The sequence below is a fragment of the Bombina bombina genome, chromosome 7 (genome assembly GCF_027579735.1).
Source record: "Bombina bombina isolate aBomBom1 chromosome 7, aBomBom1.pri, whole genome shotgun sequence".
NCBI lineage: Eukaryota > Metazoa > Chordata > Amphibia > Anura > Bombinatoridae > Bombina > Bombina bombina.
This window is the reverse complement of record NC_069505.1, coordinates 99,878,209-99,897,434: the sequence shown is the minus strand read 5'-3', so window position 1 is coordinate 99,897,434 and position 19,226 is coordinate 99,878,209. Positions and strand designations below refer to the sequence as shown.

The following is a 19,226-nucleotide window of genomic DNA, read 5'->3' as shown; positions in this document are numbered from 1 at the left end:
AAAGTTATGTTTTAAATATAGCTCCCTAGATTTGCTATTTTGTTATTTTGTACCTTCGGCCATTTGAGTCGGGTAGAGCTAGTTCCTGATACGCTGCAGTGTTCTACGTGACCACACAGATCGGGCATCACGCACAGAGGGAGTGGTACCTGTTGGAGGACGGTTTCCTTGGACGGAGAGGTCCGAAGTCCCCGGGAGTCGGTGTGGACATTGAGTGAGGTCCTGCTAGCCATAGAGATGATCCATTGCGTTGCGTATTCTGCCCAAAACACTACAGAAGGTCACGTAAGTTGTAAGACTGTTGTCCGCAGCTAGCAGATTTGCTGCTTTGTGTGTTTACTAGAGCATAAGGATTTGTTATGGAATAGTGAGTGGACTACTGTAACTCTTCTCTTCTGTTCTTAAAACTACATTTCCCACGATGCTCAACTGGACTGCAGAGTGCCTAAGCATCATGGGAAATGCAGTTCTGAAACATCTGTGGTGCCAAAGTTCGCCATCACTTGTATAGAAGGAGAGGAACTGATGAAAATAAGCATCAACTGAGGAAAAGGAAAATAATACAACAGAAAAAAGAAAGACAAAAAAATAATGTGAATATGTAAAAGAAATAATGTTACAAGACCAGTTATAAGAATGTTAGGGAGGGAATGTTAGGGAGAACAGAATGAAAAGGTTATGTGGACAGAGATAAAGAGTTGGGTAGACAACATAATAGAAGGAAAATGAGCAATTCTATCCCTTTTCCGCGAGCATCATTTTAAAAGGAACACGACAGCATTCATGATACAAATACCTCCTTACATGCTTTCCAACGTAATTCATCTGTCATTGTCCTTTTAACCGTAGAGTACTCAATGTTTTTATTGTATTTGAGTGTTTTTCCACTCAGCGGCTTGATCGTTTCAAACCTTTAAGTAATGTTTTTTTCTTTGTCGCATCTAAAATATGGAATCTTAAAACGCATTCCTTTTTTTCTTTTCAAATTCTTTTTTATTGAGAAACAAAGATACAGTAACACATCAATGTGTACAAGCAAGTGCATAATAATGATAATACATAAGACTGACATGAACCAACTTCTTATGGAATACTCAGGACAATTATACATCATTTTAGAATGTCAATATAAGGATAGGAATACAATATACACATAGTACACTGGCTCGCCAATTGTAAAAGATTCACATCCTAAAAGCCTCAGTTTCTCATATTTATCTTATAACAAACAAATTCTAAAGAAGAGTGAAAATATTCATCTGAGCCTTATATGTTTAAAGGGATAGGAAAGTCAAAATTATACTTGCATGATTCAAATAAAGCATGCCATTTTAAGACACTTTTAATTCACTTCTATTTTCAAATGTGCTTTGTTCTCTTGGTATTTATATCCTACACTAGTGGGTGCTAACTGTTGATTGGTGCCTGCACACATTGGTCTCTTGTGATTGGATAACTAGTTGTGTTCAGCTAGATCTCATTAGTGCAGTGCTGTTCCTTCAGCAATGGATAGCAAGAGAATGAAGCACATTTGATATTAGAAGTAAATTAGAAAGTTACTTGAATTTGTATGTTCTAGCTAAGTCATGAAAGAGAATTGTGGGGTTTCTTTGCCCTTTAATACTTATGAGGACCAAAATCTACAGGAATAGGTATTCCCAAAGGGAAAAAGGAAATCATGTTTGACTATTGGGTTAAGCGAGAATGGTGTAAAAAGTAGCTTGAGCATTCCAACTATTAACAGCCTTAGCATACATAAAAGAGAAGCTGTTGAACCCATTTCGATAAGCAAACGATTCTAAATCAATCTGGCTAGAACCTATTACTATTATTATTATTATTCTTTATTTATAAAGCACCAACAGATTCTGCAGCGCTGCCCATGGGTACAAGGATAAAAGTACAATGGTGAAACAATACAATAAGAGACAACATTTTACAGACAAATACAGGGGGAATTGAGGGCCCTATTCCTGTGGCAACTTACAATCTAGATGGGTGGTGAAATAACTGCATTTAAATGGTACCTAAGACTCTATAAATCTTAGTATCTGTTTGCTATACACTTTAGTGAAAGGCTAATATTACATTTAATAATCCCTTATGAATTATTATACCCACTATATAATATTAACACACAATCACTAGCTTAAACTACTTGTAAGGTCATAAACTCACGAAGTCTTATTCCAGCAGTAACAAAACTTTTATTACAATGAGGCTAATTAAACATTATTACAATATGCAGATTAAATGTAAATTACACATATGCAAATCACTTATAAATACTCAGCAGTGAACTATACATCAATATTACACTAATACATTTGCCCAATCTATGTGAAAGTATGGTGTGCTGAAATTATGTGTCTGTAAGGATCACTTACTTCTGATGTTAGCTGTGGTCACCATTCCAATTGAAAAAGAGTGAAAGAGAAGTGAACTCCAGTATTCCTGCTACTTTTATTGTAAGTTTTTCATCCCTCCCACAATGATGATGTCACTCATAAGCAAGCCCCCATTGTAATTTTAAGAGTATATGGTTTCATCCTGCATGTGCTTTGGGGGTAGGGAATGGCATTAGCCTTAGACAAAGGATCTTAAGCCAGCTGGTCATCCTTCTCAGATGGGGGTCTGGTAATGTGATCTTTCTACATTCCATAGTGACCTAGTATCTGAATGAGGAGTTAACCCCTTCTTGACCATTCAGCTGAGTTCTTGTAGAATACATATACCATATATATATGTATATATATATACCCCTTCCAGACCATATGTGAATTCAGATCATGCCATTATTACATTCCCCCCTTTTGGCAATGGAGGTTACCATACCCTTCCATTCCAATGGTTGTTTTTATATGAGTGAATCTGATGGAAGATTCCTAACCCCACCTATGTGTGATGGCTATATTAGTGTACTAAAGACGCTTCCATTCGCATACCATAATATAAGTGATATACACGTGCAATTAATGATTTTAAATAACAACACATACAAATTTGAATAATTATACATAATATAGAAATAAATAATATGATTATAAATGGATGTATAAACAGATTTCCCAATGCAGAACCCCATGATGACTGTTTCGAAAAGGAATTTGCTAATTTCTGCCACCAGGTTGCACTTGACATCTCCGTAAAAGTATGTTCAATCCTTTGTAGTTCTTGTTCCTGATGGTAGAAATTTACATGAACACGTTCCCCAAAATTTTTAAGATGTTCTAGTAACACAGAGTCTTTTTGCAATAAGGTTACCCATTTTTGCCAAGGTGCATCATCTACTAATATTGGGGTTATGAGTGGAGCCCCCAAGGTAGCGTTATATGTGAGTAACTGTGGGACAGTGAAGTTAAACTGTAGTGAACTTATCCTCACAGGGTACCCAGTAATACAATAAATCCCTGGTGTGATTTGTTCCCTTGAATTACACCTGTCAAACCATACATGCACTTCATCTTTAGGCTTCAATGCAACAAAACACACCTTTCCTTGTCCTAAGGGAAAAATCATATCTTGGGGATTAACTTTCTCCACAAAACCATTGCAATATGAGTGATTATGCCAGCAGGAATCAAAAATTATTCTTGCCTGGTTGGGTAGACATAAAATTTTAGAAGGAAACCTTATGCAGCCAGACATGTCTACCTGTTCCATATGGGAACCATTCCATATAAAATTTGGGAACTCTAACTCATGATGTAAAACATGAGATTCTGTGACAGGTGTTCCTAGTGAAAACAAATGATAAACATTCTGATAGGTACCACTAGTGGGCACAAGTGAAGTAGCCCTGCATATATTTTCCCTGCATCCCAACCAACTGTTTAACCATAATTCTCTGTGTTTTGATGCAAAACTGTTAACAACAGACTGCTCCCACCCTCCCAAAGGTGTATGGTTATTTTCCATAGCCTGTGCTATTAATTTAAAGTCAGTTGATAATTCTGTTTGCATGGAAATACACACAAAATCCCAGGATACTTCCCTTAACCTACTAATTACTCCTATCAGTATTTCCTCTGTATGTTGAATGGCAGGACCCTGAACCTGAATGACTGTCTGTGTCAGTGTCTCTACCAGGGTGTTTATCATTTGTTGCGTATGAATCCCTTTTGCATTTAACATCCCCTGAGACTGTAAGGTTGCTGTTAGGCTGGATATGTCAATGGAATTTACCACACCTAGCCCTGTTCCCACACCTCCCAAAACTGTATCCATGATATCCCTCCTAGTCCTTCTCCTAGTACCTTCTGCCCACTTAACTAATGCTTTTTCCATAGTGGCAGTAATTCTGGAACAATTTTGGTAATGTGTGGAAACTAGCCAATCTATTATTTTAATCTTCCACGTGATAAATTGGAATGTGGCATCCCTCAATACTGGAGTTGGCTTGATTGTACTTGTTTGAAATGGACCACTAGAAACAACACTTTTCCCCTTACACATTGGAGTATTGTCATAATGTTTCATCTTTGGTGTAGTGATTAAAGTAGAATAGATCAAAGGCGCAAACGTGGTTGTTTCCTTTATTTGATCTATTTTTAAGTATACTTCAATCCCTCCACCAAAGTTGGCAGCTGTAACCCTCCAATTAATCCCTTCTCCAATTTGTTGTTCAAATATAACCTTGGTTATATTATAGTTATCGCCATTTATAGTGTGAATAGGATTTGTAAATGTTGTAGACACAGAAACACCTTCTCCCACCAGACCTACAGTCCATTTTCCCCAAGCCACCCACTTACATTCCCATTCAACTTTATTACCCTGATTGACCCTCCAAAAACCAATTAAATTGTCTTGATGTTTTTCTGCAAATATTTCAATTTTCCCACCCACATTAAAAGTCAATTTTCCCAAACAATCTTTGTGAAGGTCTTGAGAGCTCCATAAGCCTGTCCATCCTCTGATGATGCTGCTTGAGCTCCATCTACGACTCCTTGTGAGGTTTGTGATTGAAAGTTCATTACAGTCACAGATTGGAAGTTTTTGCAATAACACCCACACAAATACAAATAGGTTTGTGGCGATCATTCCTCTCAGGCTCCACATAATGAAATCTGTCAAAAAAAGATTAAGAGAATATCAGTTCTTAGCAGAAATATCTACATCTGGGACAGCTGTCCCTCTATACAATTTACATTGGTCAACATGGACCCATTTGTAACCAGGCTGCCTTCTGGTTTTCCCAGGGGTTGATCTTTCTATTTTAATTACAGTATTACCCAATTTGTCCAAAATTCTATAAGGTCCTTCCCAATTTGCATCCCAGGGAGAATTTTTGCGAAAATTTTTAATCATGATCAATCCCCCCTTCTCAAACAGAGGTGTTTGAGGTGTAGATGAAAATTTACAATCTGTTGGGGCCATATTAGAGGCAGCAAAAATTAGCAGTGAGCTCAACTGCTCCTGAATTTGGGAGAGATATTGATCTCTAGACACAGATTCTCTCAAGGGAGTAGACAATTGTGGTTCACCTGGGTGGCCTAATGCCATCTTTCTCCCTGTCATGAGCTCATAGGGAGAACACTTGGTAGCATTTGATGGTGTAGCTCTAATAGCCATTAGAACTGCTGGAAGATGTGTGACCCATGATTTACCATACTGGGAAAGCATTTTTGACAATTTTGTTTTTAATGTGCGATTCATGCGCTCAACTATACCAGAGGATTGTGGATGATATGGTACATGAAATCTTGTCTGTATTCCCAGTAGGGCACAGAGATTTTGCATTACCTGACCTGTAAAATGTGTACCCCTGTCTGATTCAATGAGTGTTGGAAACCCCCATCTTGAGAAAACATGTTCCCACAGTGCTCTGGCAGTAGCCTGTGCAGTATCACAACGAAGTGGAATAGCCTCAACCCATTTTGACAAAATATCTACAATTACTAGGGCATACCTGAGACCCCCCTTTGATAGTGGAAGTGGGCCTATAAAATCAATTTGGATAGCTTTCCAGGGGCCATCTGCTACTGGTATTCTCTGGAGAATGGGTCTCTGACCTTTAGGGCGTGGATTAATTTGAGCACAAATTAAACATTCTTGTACACATTTTAAACAGGTTTCTGCTAAATCTGGCCAATGAAATTTTTGCCTTAAATGGTACTCTAATGCACTTTGCCCAATATGCCCAAGAAAAGAATGTGTTTGCTGTGTTATAGGTCCCTGCAAATGACTTGGGACCACAAAAACCAATTTAGCCTGTGGATCATTGGGATTAGAGTAACATATTAACCCATTACAAATTGAATAACCATTTGGGAGTGTTTGCTGTTCCTGTAACAGAGGGAAAAGGTTAGGATCTTTAGCTTGTTCTGTTTTCAAATCAGGTACCTCTGAATCTACCATTGTAATCTTTGCTATGTGTACCATTGTATCTTTAGATGTAACATGCTCTCTCCATGCTTCCTGTGTCTCACTGTCATTCTCATCTGATTGCCATGGTTCCCCATCTACAGCTGCCTGTTTGGCTAACATGTCCACATGTGCATTCCCTTGTGAATGTGCATCTGTGAAATGTGTGTGTGCCTTAACTTTAACAATAGCTGACTGCAATGGGTGCTGTGTTCCCCAATCTACCAATTTCTTAAGGGCTTGAACATGTGACAATGGTTTGCCTGCTGAGTCTACCATTCCTCTTAGATTCCAAATTGGTAAGTACTCTGTCAGTGATCTGGTCACATAGGCACTGTCACTGTATATACAAATGTCTTGTGTGTCAAACCTGTGGCAAGCCATAGAAATGGCTTCTAATTCTGCTCTCTGTGCTGAGAATGATCTTGGTAACATAAATTTAAGAGCTAATTGTTGCGAGGGGACCCAAATAGCAAAACCAGTATTAAATTGACCATCCTGCCAAAATCTTGAGCCATCTACATAAATTTGTAAATCCTGGGGAGAAGTTTTGTCCCTGAACAATTTATGAGGCGATTCCCTGTGTGTGAATGTCTCTGTGCAGTCATGGGGTTCACCCTGAGTGTGCATTAGTTGGGGTAATGTGTATTTTGCATTGTGTTGTACAGTGATGTCACGATGTTGCAAATCTATTAACCACCTAGTCACTCTTTGTGTTGAAACCCCACTAAATGATTTCTCCAATAACAGCTTTATAGGGGTATGTGGTGTTTGGAGGATGAGCTTCCCAAATCCCACTATATGCTCAGTAGCCTGAACTGACCAATGCACCCCTAACAAAGCCTTGATACATGCGTCATAACCTTTCTCTACTGGAGTAAGAAGCCTGGAAAAATAGCCAACAGGCCTCCATTTTTCAGCCTTCTCCTGCAGTAGGACTGTGGAAATTGAAGTGTCAGATGTGTATGTTTGTAAAGCAAAAGGGGCCTCCCTCTCCACTGTGGCAAGGGCAGGGGCTGATGCTAAACCTTCCTTTAACACTTTAAATGCTTCCTCATGTTCTGTATTCCAAGGAATTTTCCCAACATCCTCCCCTTTCAAAAGATCATAGAGAGGTTTTGCTTTTTCAGCAAACCCTTCAATGAAATCACGAGAAAAATTTACCAAGCCTAAGAATTGTCTTAAGGACTGCCTATGCAAAGGTCTGGGCACCTGAAGTATGGCTGTAACTCGTTCTCTAGTAGGGCATCTTGTACCCCTTTGTATTGATACTCCCAAAAATGTCACCTTTTGTCTCATTAATTGTACTTTTGAAGTGTTTAACTTGAGGCCAGATTCAGCAATCAAGCCAAACAGTTCATTCAGCCGCTCCAAATGTTCCTCTACTGTCTCTGTTTGTAACAAAATATCATCTACATACTGTATGATACTTTCTGGGACTGAGAATGTTTTTAATACCTCTGCTAATGCTTGGTGAAAGTATGTAGGCGAGCTGTGGAAGCCCTGAGGAAGCGAATTGAAGCAAAATTGCATGTTATCAAAGCAGAAAGCAAACTTATATTGGCACTCTGGGGCTAGTCTGACACTCCAAAAACCATTACTTATATCCAGAACAGAATACCACCTACATGTGGCACTCAGTTTGGATACCACTTCAGGAGTAGAAGCAACTAGATTTGTAACAGGTGGGGTAACTTTATTCACCATACGAAAATCAGCAGTTAACCTCCAAGTATTATTTGCTTTCCTTACTGGCCACAAAGGAGAATTATTAGAGGAGGAACATTTCCTAATTATCCCTTGGCTTTCAAGCTGACTAATAATTTGCCTCACAGGTTCAATAGCTTCTGCTGGAAAACGATACTGTCTTTGTGGAGGGGGGTCAGGGCCTACAATATTGATTTCAATGCCTTTTAATATGCCACAATCATTCTTATGTTGAGCCCATATGTCAGGGAAATCCATGACCAATCTCTTCAAATCAGGGTGACTTTCAGTATCCGGCCACACCCTTTCTGAAGGAATTGATGCAATAGATGCTATGGGACTGATGTAAGAGTCATCTAATATTACAGGTTTTCTCCCTCTAGTATCCCTCCACAAAACATTGTTACATAGGTCCACTATCATCCCTTCTGATCTCATTATATCAGCACCAAGTATTGTACCCTCTGTGTTTTTGCTCTGCCAAATGGGAATTTCCTTAGTCCACTGATTACCTAGTGTCATAGTCACATTTGGGATAAGGGATGCTTGGGACTGGGATCCCCCAAGTCCCACAAGAAATGTCTGTCTTGTCCCTTGTGGGGGACTTAATGGTAAGTCTGTCAAAGTTACTGAAGCTCCTGTGTCTATGAGGAGTTTTGTGCGATGGCCCTCAATCACACCATAGACACAGGGACGTCCAGAATGATCCCTAAAGGTGTTACATATAGGGACCATGTCATCCAGGGCCTGAGGTAGTCAGTCAGAGCAGGATATCAGAGGAGAATTATTTTCATAATTCTTTTCATGATATCCCACTTCCCCTCCCCCCACAGTCATCACTCTCAAAGCCTCATGCGCTGGGCCATACAGATTAGTACCAGGCCTAAGCTTTGCGGTGTATTCCTGTCCTGTTTTATCTGGGGGCTTAATCTTGTTATTTTTCCCTACCCAATTATGTGCATAGCTTTCTTTTGGAGGTGCAGAGGGATGTAATCTTTCCTGCCCTCCCTCAGTTTCCTTCTGAATTCTCTTTAAGAATCTGCAATCTACTCGTCTGTGCCCATATTTATTGCAGTAATGGCAAGTACCTTTGAAGGGACCCTCTGAATATTTTTGTTTCCCTTCATTAGTGGTTACCACAGCAATTCTGTGTTGCAATGTGTTCCTTTTCTTTAAAATGTTCTGCCTAGCCTTACCTATAATAGATAACACACCCTCTAGTGTATTCTTTTCCTCAGCCATCATTTGTATGCTAGGTTCCAAATATGTGAATTTTTTAATTAAATACTGCAACATATCATGAGGTGTTTGTTCTGGTGAAATTCTGTGTGTCAGCCTATATAATTGTTCAAATTTAGCTGCAAATACCCATGGGTCATCATTTAATGCTACTTGCATTTCTGCAAGAGAGTGACTGTCCAAATCTCTACTCCCTGTCACTAGTTTACAAACAGCTTTTAATCTGTCCCCACCTGAACCCCATTTATCCTCCTTAAACCAATCTGTGTTCAAATTAACTGGGCCTGCAACTGGTGATTGTAATCTAGCTGCAATGCTGCCTGGAAGCCACATTTTTAACAAAAAGCATGCTTCCTTATGTGACAACATGTATTGTTTTACTGCAGACTCAAAATTTGACATGTTAGTGAAAACATCTGCTTTAACATCATACACTGGAAAGAGAGGTTTTAACTTTACCAGTTGTCTCATTACTTTATCTCTATCTTGTTTTATAAGGGTAGTTGATACCAGGGATGATGTTTCAGCAGAGGTGGTAGAAAAAAGTAAATTTTGCGATTGAGTTAAATTTCTTCCCCTGGATCTTACACTGGGTGTTAGTGATAAAGTATCTGTTTGATGTTCTGTGTTTAATGTTCTTGGCCTAGTTATCTGTGGGGTTAGTATTGGAATGTGTGTGCTCTCTGTATTTTGTGTGTGATTCAATCTTTCCTCACTGTGTGGAATAGGCACCCTCCCCCCATCAACATGTGGGCTTTGCACCCTTCCCCCATCAACATGTGCCCCATCTTCCTGCGACACACATGCATTGTCTTCATTTAATACTGCAACAGGGGTTAAGTTTGCAAGCCCCTGTCTCAATGAAGCAATAAGTTGGCCTCTTGCGTCATAATTTTCTTCTAAAGTATTAATATATTCTGCATTTACCCCACATGTGGGGCAATTCTCATCTAATGTGTTACAATTGATCTCTGTTAACATGGCTATTGGGGGAGAATGTTCAAAGATTGCTCTATTCATTTGGTCTTTGATAGCTAACAACAGTTTCATGCAATTCTGTAATTTGGATTTCTTCTGTTAAGTGTGATCAGTCCACGGGTCATCATTACTTCTGGGATATTACTCCTCCCCAACAGGAAGTGCAAGAGGATTCACCCAGCAGAGCTGCATATAGCTCCTCCCCTCTACGTCACTCCCAGTCATTCTCTTGCACCCAACGACTAGATAGGATGTGTGAGAGGACTATGGTGATTATACTTAGTTTTATATCTTCAATCAAAAGTTTGTTATTTTAAAATAGCACCGGAGTGTGTTATTATCTCTCTGGCAGAGTTTGAAGAAGAATCTACCAGAATTTTTGTTATGATTTTAGCCGGAGTAGTTAAGATCATATTGCTGTTTCTCGGCCATCTGAGGAGAGGTAAACTTCAGATCAGGGGACAGCGGGCAGATGAATCTGCACAGAGGTATGTAGCAGTTTTTATTTTCTGACAATGGAATTGATGAGAAAATCCTGCCATACCGATATAATGTCATGTATGTATACTTTACACTTCAGTATTCTGGGGAATGGTACTTCACTAGAATTACACTGTATGAAATACATAAAGCTGTTTAATAACTAGAGATTATGTTTAACGTTTTTGCTGGAATGTAAAATCGTTTTCATTTGCTGAGGTACTGAGTGAATAAATGTTTGGGCACTATTTTTCCACTTGGCAGTTGCTTAATCTGTTTTCTGACAGTTTCTGTTCTCCCTCACTGCTGTGTGTGAGGGGGAGGGGCCGTTTTTTGGCGCTTTTACTACGCATCAAATATTTCAGTCAGCAACTCATTGTATTCCCTGCATGATCCGGTTCATCTCTACAGAGCTCAGGGGTCTTCAAAACTTATTTTGAGGGAGGTAATTTCTCTCAGCAGAGCTGTGAGAATTATAGTTTGACTGAGATAAAAAACGTTTATTCTGTAATTTGTTTCACTGCTTTCAGAATTTGTTATCTTTGCTAATGGGATTAAACCTTTGCTAAAGTTGTGTTGTTTACAAGGATTGAGGCTATAACTGTTTCAATTTATTAATTTTCAACTGTCATAAATCTTCTGTGCTTCTTAAAGGCACAGTACGTTTTAATATTATTCTAATTGAATTGTATTTCCAAGTTGCAAGTTTATTTGCTAGTGTGTTAAACATGTCTGATTCAGAGGATGATACCTGTGTCATTTGTTGCAATGCCAAAGTGGAGCCCAATAGAAATTTATGTACTAACTGTATTGATGCTACTTTAAATAAAAGTCAATCTGTACAACTTGAACAAATTTCACCAAACAACGAGGGGAGAGTTATGCCGACTAACTCGCCTCACGTGTCAGTACCTACATCTCCCGCTCAGAGGGAGGTGCGTGATATTGTAGCGCCGAGTACATCTGGGCGGCCATTACAAATCACATTACAGGATATGGCTACTGTTATGACTGAGGTTTTGGCTAAATTACCAGAACTAAGAGGTAAGCGTGATCACTCTGGGGTGAGAACAGAGTGCGCTGATAATATTAGGGCCATGTCAGACACTGCGTCACAGGTGGCAGAACATGAGGACGGAGAACTTCATTCTGTGGGTGACGGTTCTGATCCAAACAGACTGGATTCAGATATTTCAAATTTTAAATTTAAACTGAAAAACCTCCGTGTATTACTAGGGGAGGTGTTAGCGGCTCTGAATGATTGTAACACAGTTGCAATACCAGAGAAAATGTGTAGGTTGGATAAATATTTTGCGGTACCGACGAGTACTGAGGTTTTTCCTATACCTAAGAGACTTACTGAAATTGTTACTAAGGAGTGGGATAGACCCGGTGTGCCGTTCTCACCCCCTCCGATATTTAGAAAAATGTTTCCAATAGACGCCACCACAAGGGACTTATGGCAAATGGTCCCTAAGGTGGAGGGAGCAGTTTCTACCTTAGCTAAGCGTACCACTATCCCGGTGGAGGATAGCTGTGCTTTTTCAGATCCAATGGATAAAAAGTTAGAGGGTTACCTTAAGAAAATGTTTGTTCAACAAGGTTTTATATTGCAACCCCTTGCATGCATTGCGCCGATCACGGCTGCAGCGGCATTCTGGATTGAGTCTCTGGAAGAGAACATTGGTTCAGCTACTCTGGACGACATTACGGACAGGCTTAGAGTCCTTAAACTAGCTAATTCTTTCATTTCGGAGGCCGTAGTACATCTTACTAAACTTACGGCGAAAAATTCAGGATTCGCCATTCAGGCACGCAGGGCGCTGTGGCTAAAATCCTGGTCAGCTGATGTTACTTCTAAGTCTAAATTGCTTAATATACCTTTCAAAGGGCAGACCTTATTCGGGCCCGGGTTGAAAGAGATTATCGCTGACATTACAGGAGGTAAAGGCCATGCCCTGCCTCAGGACAAAGCCAAAGCCAAGACTAGACAGTCTAATTTTCGTTCCTTTCGTAATTTCAAAGCAGGAGCAGCATCAACTTCCTCTGCACCAAAACAGGAAGGAGCTGTTGCTCGCTACAGACAAGGCTGGAAACCTAACCAGTCCTGGAACAAGGGCAAGCAGACTAGGAAACCTGCTGCTGCCCCTAAAACAGCATGAATTGAGGGCCCCCGATCCGGGATCGGATCTAGTGGGGGGCAGACTTTCTCTCTTCGCCCAGGCTTGGGCAAGAGATGTTCAGGATCCCTGGGCGCTAGAGATAATATCTCAGGGATACCTACTGGACTTCAAATACTCTCCTCCAAGAGAGAGATTTCATCTGTCAAGATTGTCAACAATCCAGACAAAGAAAGAGGCGTTTCTACGCTGCGTACAAGAGCTCTTGTTAATGGGAGGAATCCATCCAGTTCCACGATCGGAACAGGGACAGGGGTTTTACTCAAATCTGTTTGTGGTTCCCAAAAAAGAGGGAACTTTCAGACCAATCCTGGACTTAAAGATCCTAAACAAATTCCTAAGAGTTCCATCGTTCAAGATGGAGACTATTCGGACAATTTTACCTATGATCCAAGAGGGTCAGTACATGACCACTGTAGATTTAAAAGATGCTTACCTTCACATACCGATTCACAAAGATCATTATCGGTACCTAAGGTTTGCCTTCCTAGACAGGCATTACCAGTTTGTGGCTCTTCCATTCGGATTGGCTACAGCTCCAAGAATCTTCACAAAGGTTCTGGGTGCTCTTCTGGCGGTACTAAGACCGCGGGGAATCTTGGTAGCTCCTTACCTAGACGACATTCTGATACAAGCTTCAAGCTTTCAAACTGCCAAGTCTCATACAGAGTTAGTGCTGGCATTTCTAAGGTCACATGGATGGAAGGTGAACGAAAAGAAAAGTTCACTCGTTCCACTCACAAGAGTTCCCTTCCTGGGGACTCTTATAGATTCTGTAGAAATGAAGATTTACCTGACAGAGGACAGGCTAACAAGACTTCAAAGTGCTTGCCGCACCCTTCATTCCATTCAACACCCGTCAGTGGCTCAATGCATGGAGGTAATCGGCTTAATGGTAGCGGCAATGGACATAGTACCCTTTGCACGCTTACACCTCAGACCACTGCAACTGTGCATGCTAAGTCAGTGGAATGGGGATTACTCAGACTTATCCCCCTCTCTGAATCTGGATCAAGAGACCAGAAATTCTCTTCTATGGTGGCTTTCTCGGCCACATCTGTCCAGGGGGATGCCATTCAGCAGACCAGACTGGACAATTGTAACAACAGACGCCAGCCTTCTAGGTTGGGGTGCCGTCTGGAATTCTCTGAAGGCTCAGGGACAATGGAGTCAGGAGGAGAGTCTCCTGCCAATAAACATTCTGGAATTGAGAGCAGTTCTCAATGCCCTCCTGGCTTGGCCCCAGTTGACAACTCGGGGGTTCATCAGGTTTCAGTCGGACAACATCACGACTGTAGCTTACATCAACCATCAGGGAGGGACAAGAAGCTCCCTAGCTATGATGGAAGTATCAAAGATAATTCGCTGGGCAGAGTCTCACTCTTGCCACCTGTCAGCAATCCACATCCCGGGAGTGGAGAACTGGGAGGCGGATTTCTTAAGTCGTCAGACTTTTCATCCGGGGGAGTGGGAACTTCATCCGGAGGTCTTTGCCCAAATACTTCGACGTTGGGGCAAACCAGAGATAGATCTCATGGCGTCTCGACAGAACGCCAAGCTTCCTCGTTACGGGTCCAGATCCAGGGATCCAGGAGCAGTCCTGATAGATGCTCTGACAGCACCTTGGGACTTCAGGATGGCTTACGTGTTTCCACCCTTCCCGTTGCTTCCTCGATTGATTGCCAGAATCAAACAAGAGAGAGCATCAGTGATTCTAATAGCACCTGCGTGGCCACGCAGGACTTGGTATGCAGACCTGGTGGACATGTCATCCTGTCCACCTTGGTCTCTACCTCTGAAACAGGACCTTCTGATACAGGGTCCCTTCAAACATCAAAATCTAACTTCTCTGAAGCTGACTGCTTGGAAATTGAACGCTTGATTTTATCAAGACGTGGGTTTTCTGAGTCAGTTATTGATACCTTAATACAGGCTAGGAAACCTGTTACCAGAAAGATTTACCATAAGATATGGCGTAAATACCTATATTGGTGTGAATCCAAAGGTTACTCTTGGAGTAAGGTTAGGATTCCTAGGATATTGTCTTTTCTACAAGAAGGTTTAGAAAAGGGTTTATCTGCTAGTTCATTAAAGGGACAGATCTCAGCTCTGTCCATTCTGTTACACAAACGTCTGTCAGAAGTTCCTGACGTCCAGGCTTTTTGTCAGGCTTTGGCCAGGATTAAGCCTGTGTTTAAAACTGTTGCTCCACCATGGAGTTTAAACCTTGTTCTTAATGTTTTACAGGGCGTTCCGTTTGAACCCCTTCATTCCATTGATATAAAGTTGTTATCTTGGAAAGTTCTATTTTTAATGGCTATTTCCTCGGCTCGAAGAGTCTCTGAATTATCAGCCTTACATTGTGATTCTCCTTATTTGATTTTTCATTCGGATAAGGTAGTCCTGCGTACTAAACCTGGGTTCTTACCTAAGGTAGTTACTAACAGGAATATCAATCAAGAGATTGTTGTTCCTTCTTTATGCCCAAATCCTTCTTCAAAGAAGGAACGTCTACTGCACAACCTGGATGTAGTCCGTGCTCTAAAATTTTACTTACAGGCAACTAAGGAATTTCGACAAACGTCTTCTCTGTTTGTCATTTACTCTGGGCAGAGGAGAGGTCAAAAAGCTTCCGCTACCTCTCTTTCTTTTTGGCTTCGTAGCATAATTCGTTTAGCTTATGAGACTGCTGGACAGCAGCCTCCTGAAAGAATTACAGCTCATTCTACTAGAGCTGTGGCTTCCACTTGGGCCTTCAAGAATGAGGCCTCTGTTGAACAGATTTGCAAGGCTGCAACTTGGTCTTCGCTTCATACTTTTTCCAAATTTTACAAATTTGACACTTTTGCTTCATCGGAGGCTATTTTTGGGAGAAAGGTTCTTCAGGCAGTGGTTCCTTCTGTATAAAGAGCCTGCCTATCCCTCCCGTCATCCGTGTACTTTGGCTTTGGTATTGGTATCCCAGAAGTAATGATGACCCGTGGACTGATCACACTTAACAGAAGAAAACATAATTTATGCTTACCTGATAAATTCCTTTCTTCTGTAGTGTGATCAGTCCACGGCCCGCCCTGTTTTTAAGGCAGGTAAATATTTTTTAATTTATACTCCAGTCACCACTTCACCCTTGGCTTTTCCTTTCTCGTTGGTCCTTGGTCGAATGACTGGGAGTGACGTAGAGGGGAGGAGCTATATGCAGCTCTGCTGGGTGAATCCTCTTGCACTTCCTGTTGGGGAGGAGTAATATCCCAGAAGTAATGATGACCCGTGGACTGATCACACTACAGAAGAAAGGAATTTATCAGGTAAGCATAAATTATGTTTTTTCTTTTGTTAAACAAAACCTTTTTTTATCAATAAGCTTATTCTCATTCTCACATTGCAACCACACATCTTTCAGTCTTTTAACTATGTCAGTATTTTCATCAACAATAGGCTCAAATGTGCTACATTCTGCATATTTAACAATTAATTCCATACTCACACTTTAAAGTGTCTTCAGACTGCCAGCAAATCAGATTCACGTCCTGCGCGATATGATTTTCTCTGCGTCTGGTTCAACTGATCCTTAGGTAATGCCTCTCTGGATCTGTAGTCTTGGCCAAAGACTTTACTGCTGAAACGCTCAACTCAAAAACAGTATAGCAAAAACTAGGTTCAATTTTCGTCCAAAAATCACACTTGTATTATAAAAAGAACCTGGATTAGTCCCCCCTTAAAACAAGTGTAGTTGGTAAGAAAATTCGCTGGGTCGGCTCGCCAATGAAATAACTGCATTTAAATGGTACCTAAGACTCTATAAATCTTAGTATCTGTTTGCTATACACTTTAGTGAAAGGCTAATATTACATTTAATAATCCCTTATGAATTATTATACCCACTATATAATATTAACACACAATCACTAGCTTAAACTACTTGTAAGGTCATAAACTCACGAAGTCTTATTCCAGCAGTAACAAAACTTTTATTACAATGAGGCTAATTAAACATTATTACAATATGCAGATTAAATATAAATTACACATATGCAAATCACTTATAAATACTCAGCAGTGAACTATACATCAATATTACACTAATACATTTGCCCAATCTATGTGAAAGTATGGTGTGCTGAAATTATGTGTCTGTAAGGATCACTTACTTCTGATGTTAGCTGTGGTCACCATTCCAATTGAAAAAGAGTGAAAGAGAAGTGAACTCCAGTATTCCTGCTACTTTTATTGTAAGTTTTTCATCCCTCCCACAATGATGATGTCACTCATAAGCAAGCCCCCATTGTAATTTTAAGAGTATATGGTTTCATCCTGCATGTGCTTTGGGGGTAGGGAATGGCATTAGCCTTAGACAAAGGATCTTAAGCCAGCTGGTCATCCTTCTCAGATGGGGGTCTGGTAATGTGATCTTTCTACATTCCATAGTGACCTAGTATCTGAATGAGGAGTTAACCCCTTCTTGACCATTCAGCTGAGTTCTTGTAGAATACATATACCATATATATATGTATATATATATACCCCTTCCAGACTATATGTGAATTCAGATCATGCCATTATTACAGGTGGGAGGATGGGAAACAGGAGTTGGGGACTGCAAAGGTGAGAATGATATTAGTGAGGAGATAGATGAGGGTAACTTGTTGGATAAGTGGTTAGTTTGTTAATGAGTCGGGTGATAAGCTTCCCTGAAGAAAAAGGTCTTTAGGGAACGTTTAGAGGAGGAGAGGTTAGGGGAAAGTCTGACAGCTCGAGGAAGTGCCTTCCAGAGGGTTGGTGCCGCACAAAAGAAGTCCTGTAGTCTAGCATGAGAGGAGGTGATTATTAGACTCGACTCATTTCTGATTTAGGGAATAGTTGTCACCGTTCAATTGACTTAAAATATAATCTTGTTAATTAAAGAGAATGCTGAATGGTATAAGTAAGCACTCAAGTTTGCACGTCACAACAGTAAAAGTTTAAAGGGATACTAAACCAAATTTTTTTCTTTCAGGATTCAAATAGAACATGCAATTTTAAGCAACTTCCTATTTTACTCCAATTAACAATTTTTCTTTTTTCTCTTGGTATCTTTATTTGAAATAGCAGGAATGTAAGCTTTGGAGCAGGCACATTTTTGGTTCAGCACCCCTGGTAGTGTTTGCTGATTGGTGGCTACATTTAGCTCCTAAGCTTACATTCCTGCTTTTCAAATAAAGATACCAAGGGAACGAAGACAAAATTATAATAGGAGTAAATTAGAAAGTTAATTAAAACGGTATGCTCTATCTGAATCATGAAAGAAAAATGTGGGTTTTTATATCCCTTTAAGTTTCCAAGCAATATATATTTCTCTTGCAAGGTGTATCCAGTCCACAGATTCATCCTTTACTTGTGGGATATTCTCATTCCCTACAGGAAGTGGCAAAGAGAGCACACAGCAGAGCTGTCCATATAGCTCCCCCTCTAGCTCCACCCCCCAGTCATTCTCTTTGACGGCTCTAAGTACTAGGGTCTCTCTACGGGAGAGTAAAGTGAATGTGGTGTTAGAATTGTAGTTTTATATCTTCAATCAAGAGTTTGTTATTTTTAAATGGTACCGGTTTGTACTATTTAATCTCTAGCAGAAAAGTGATGAAGAATTCTGCTGAGAGGAAAATGATTTTAGCATGTTGTAACTAAAATCCACTGCTGTTCCCACACAGGACTGCGGAGTACCAGAAAACTTCAGTTGGGGGGAACAGTTTGCAGGCTTGACTGCAATGAGGTATGTTCAGTCATTTATTTCTAGACAAGACTGAGATAATGCTAGAAGACTGACAAGATCCCCATGTGGGCAGGGTAAGCTATGTTCTGAGACTTAGTATAGAATTGAATGCTTACATAACAGGGCTAAATTGGATGGTTCACACTAATGCAGGGCAATCGATTATTTATTTTAAGAAATACTCGTTGGAGACACTTTTTCTCTTGTTAAGTGTATCCAGTCCACGGATCATCCATTACTTATGGAATATATTCTCCTTCCCAACAGGAAGTTGCAAGAGTCCACCCACAGCAAAGCTGCTATATAGCTCCTCCCCTAACTGCCATATTCAGTCATTCTCTTGCAAGCCTCAACATAGAGAGGTCGTGAGAGTCTGTGGTGATTTATACTTAGTTTATTCTTCAATCAAAAGTTTGTTATTTTTAAATGGCACCGGAGCGTGCTGTTTTTCTCAGGCAGTATTTGGAAGAAGAATCTGCCTGCGTTTTTCTATGATCTTAGCAGACATAACTGAGATCCATTTGCTGTTC

General features: G+C 40.3%; 1 protein-coding gene across 2 annotated transcripts; it reads right to left on the bottom strand.

Annotated features, from left to right (window-relative positions):
- Positions 1 to 2,451: 2,451 nt before the first annotated feature.
- Positions 2,452 to 17,454, bottom strand: LOC128665928 (uncharacterized). Of its 2 annotated transcripts, XM_053720204.1 has the most exons (3): positions 17,099 to 17,454; positions 16,435 to 16,579; positions 2,452 to 5,069 (listed from the first exon to the last, which is right to left on the bottom strand). In XM_053720204.1, exon 3 carries the CDS (start codon positions 5,059 to 5,061, stop codon positions 2,914 to 2,916), a length of 2,148 nt encoding a protein of 715 aa, XP_053576179.1. In that variant the 5' UTR covers positions 5,062 to 5,069; positions 16,435 to 16,579; positions 17,099 to 17,454; the 3' UTR covers positions 2,452 to 2,913. The 2 variants fall into 2 exon arrangements, with proteins under 2 accessions (XP_053576179.1, XP_053576178.1); XM_053720203.1 differs by lacking the exon at positions 17,099 to 17,454 and having other exon boundaries at positions 16,435 to 16,723.
- Between the last annotated feature and the right edge of the window lie 1,772 nt (positions 17,455 to 19,226).

Excerpts from the sequence above, each read along its gene's own strand:
- LOC128665928 (XM_053720204.1), bottom strand. The coding sequence starts at position 5,061 with ATGTGGAGCCTGAGAGGAATGATCGCCACAAACCTATTTGTATTTGTG.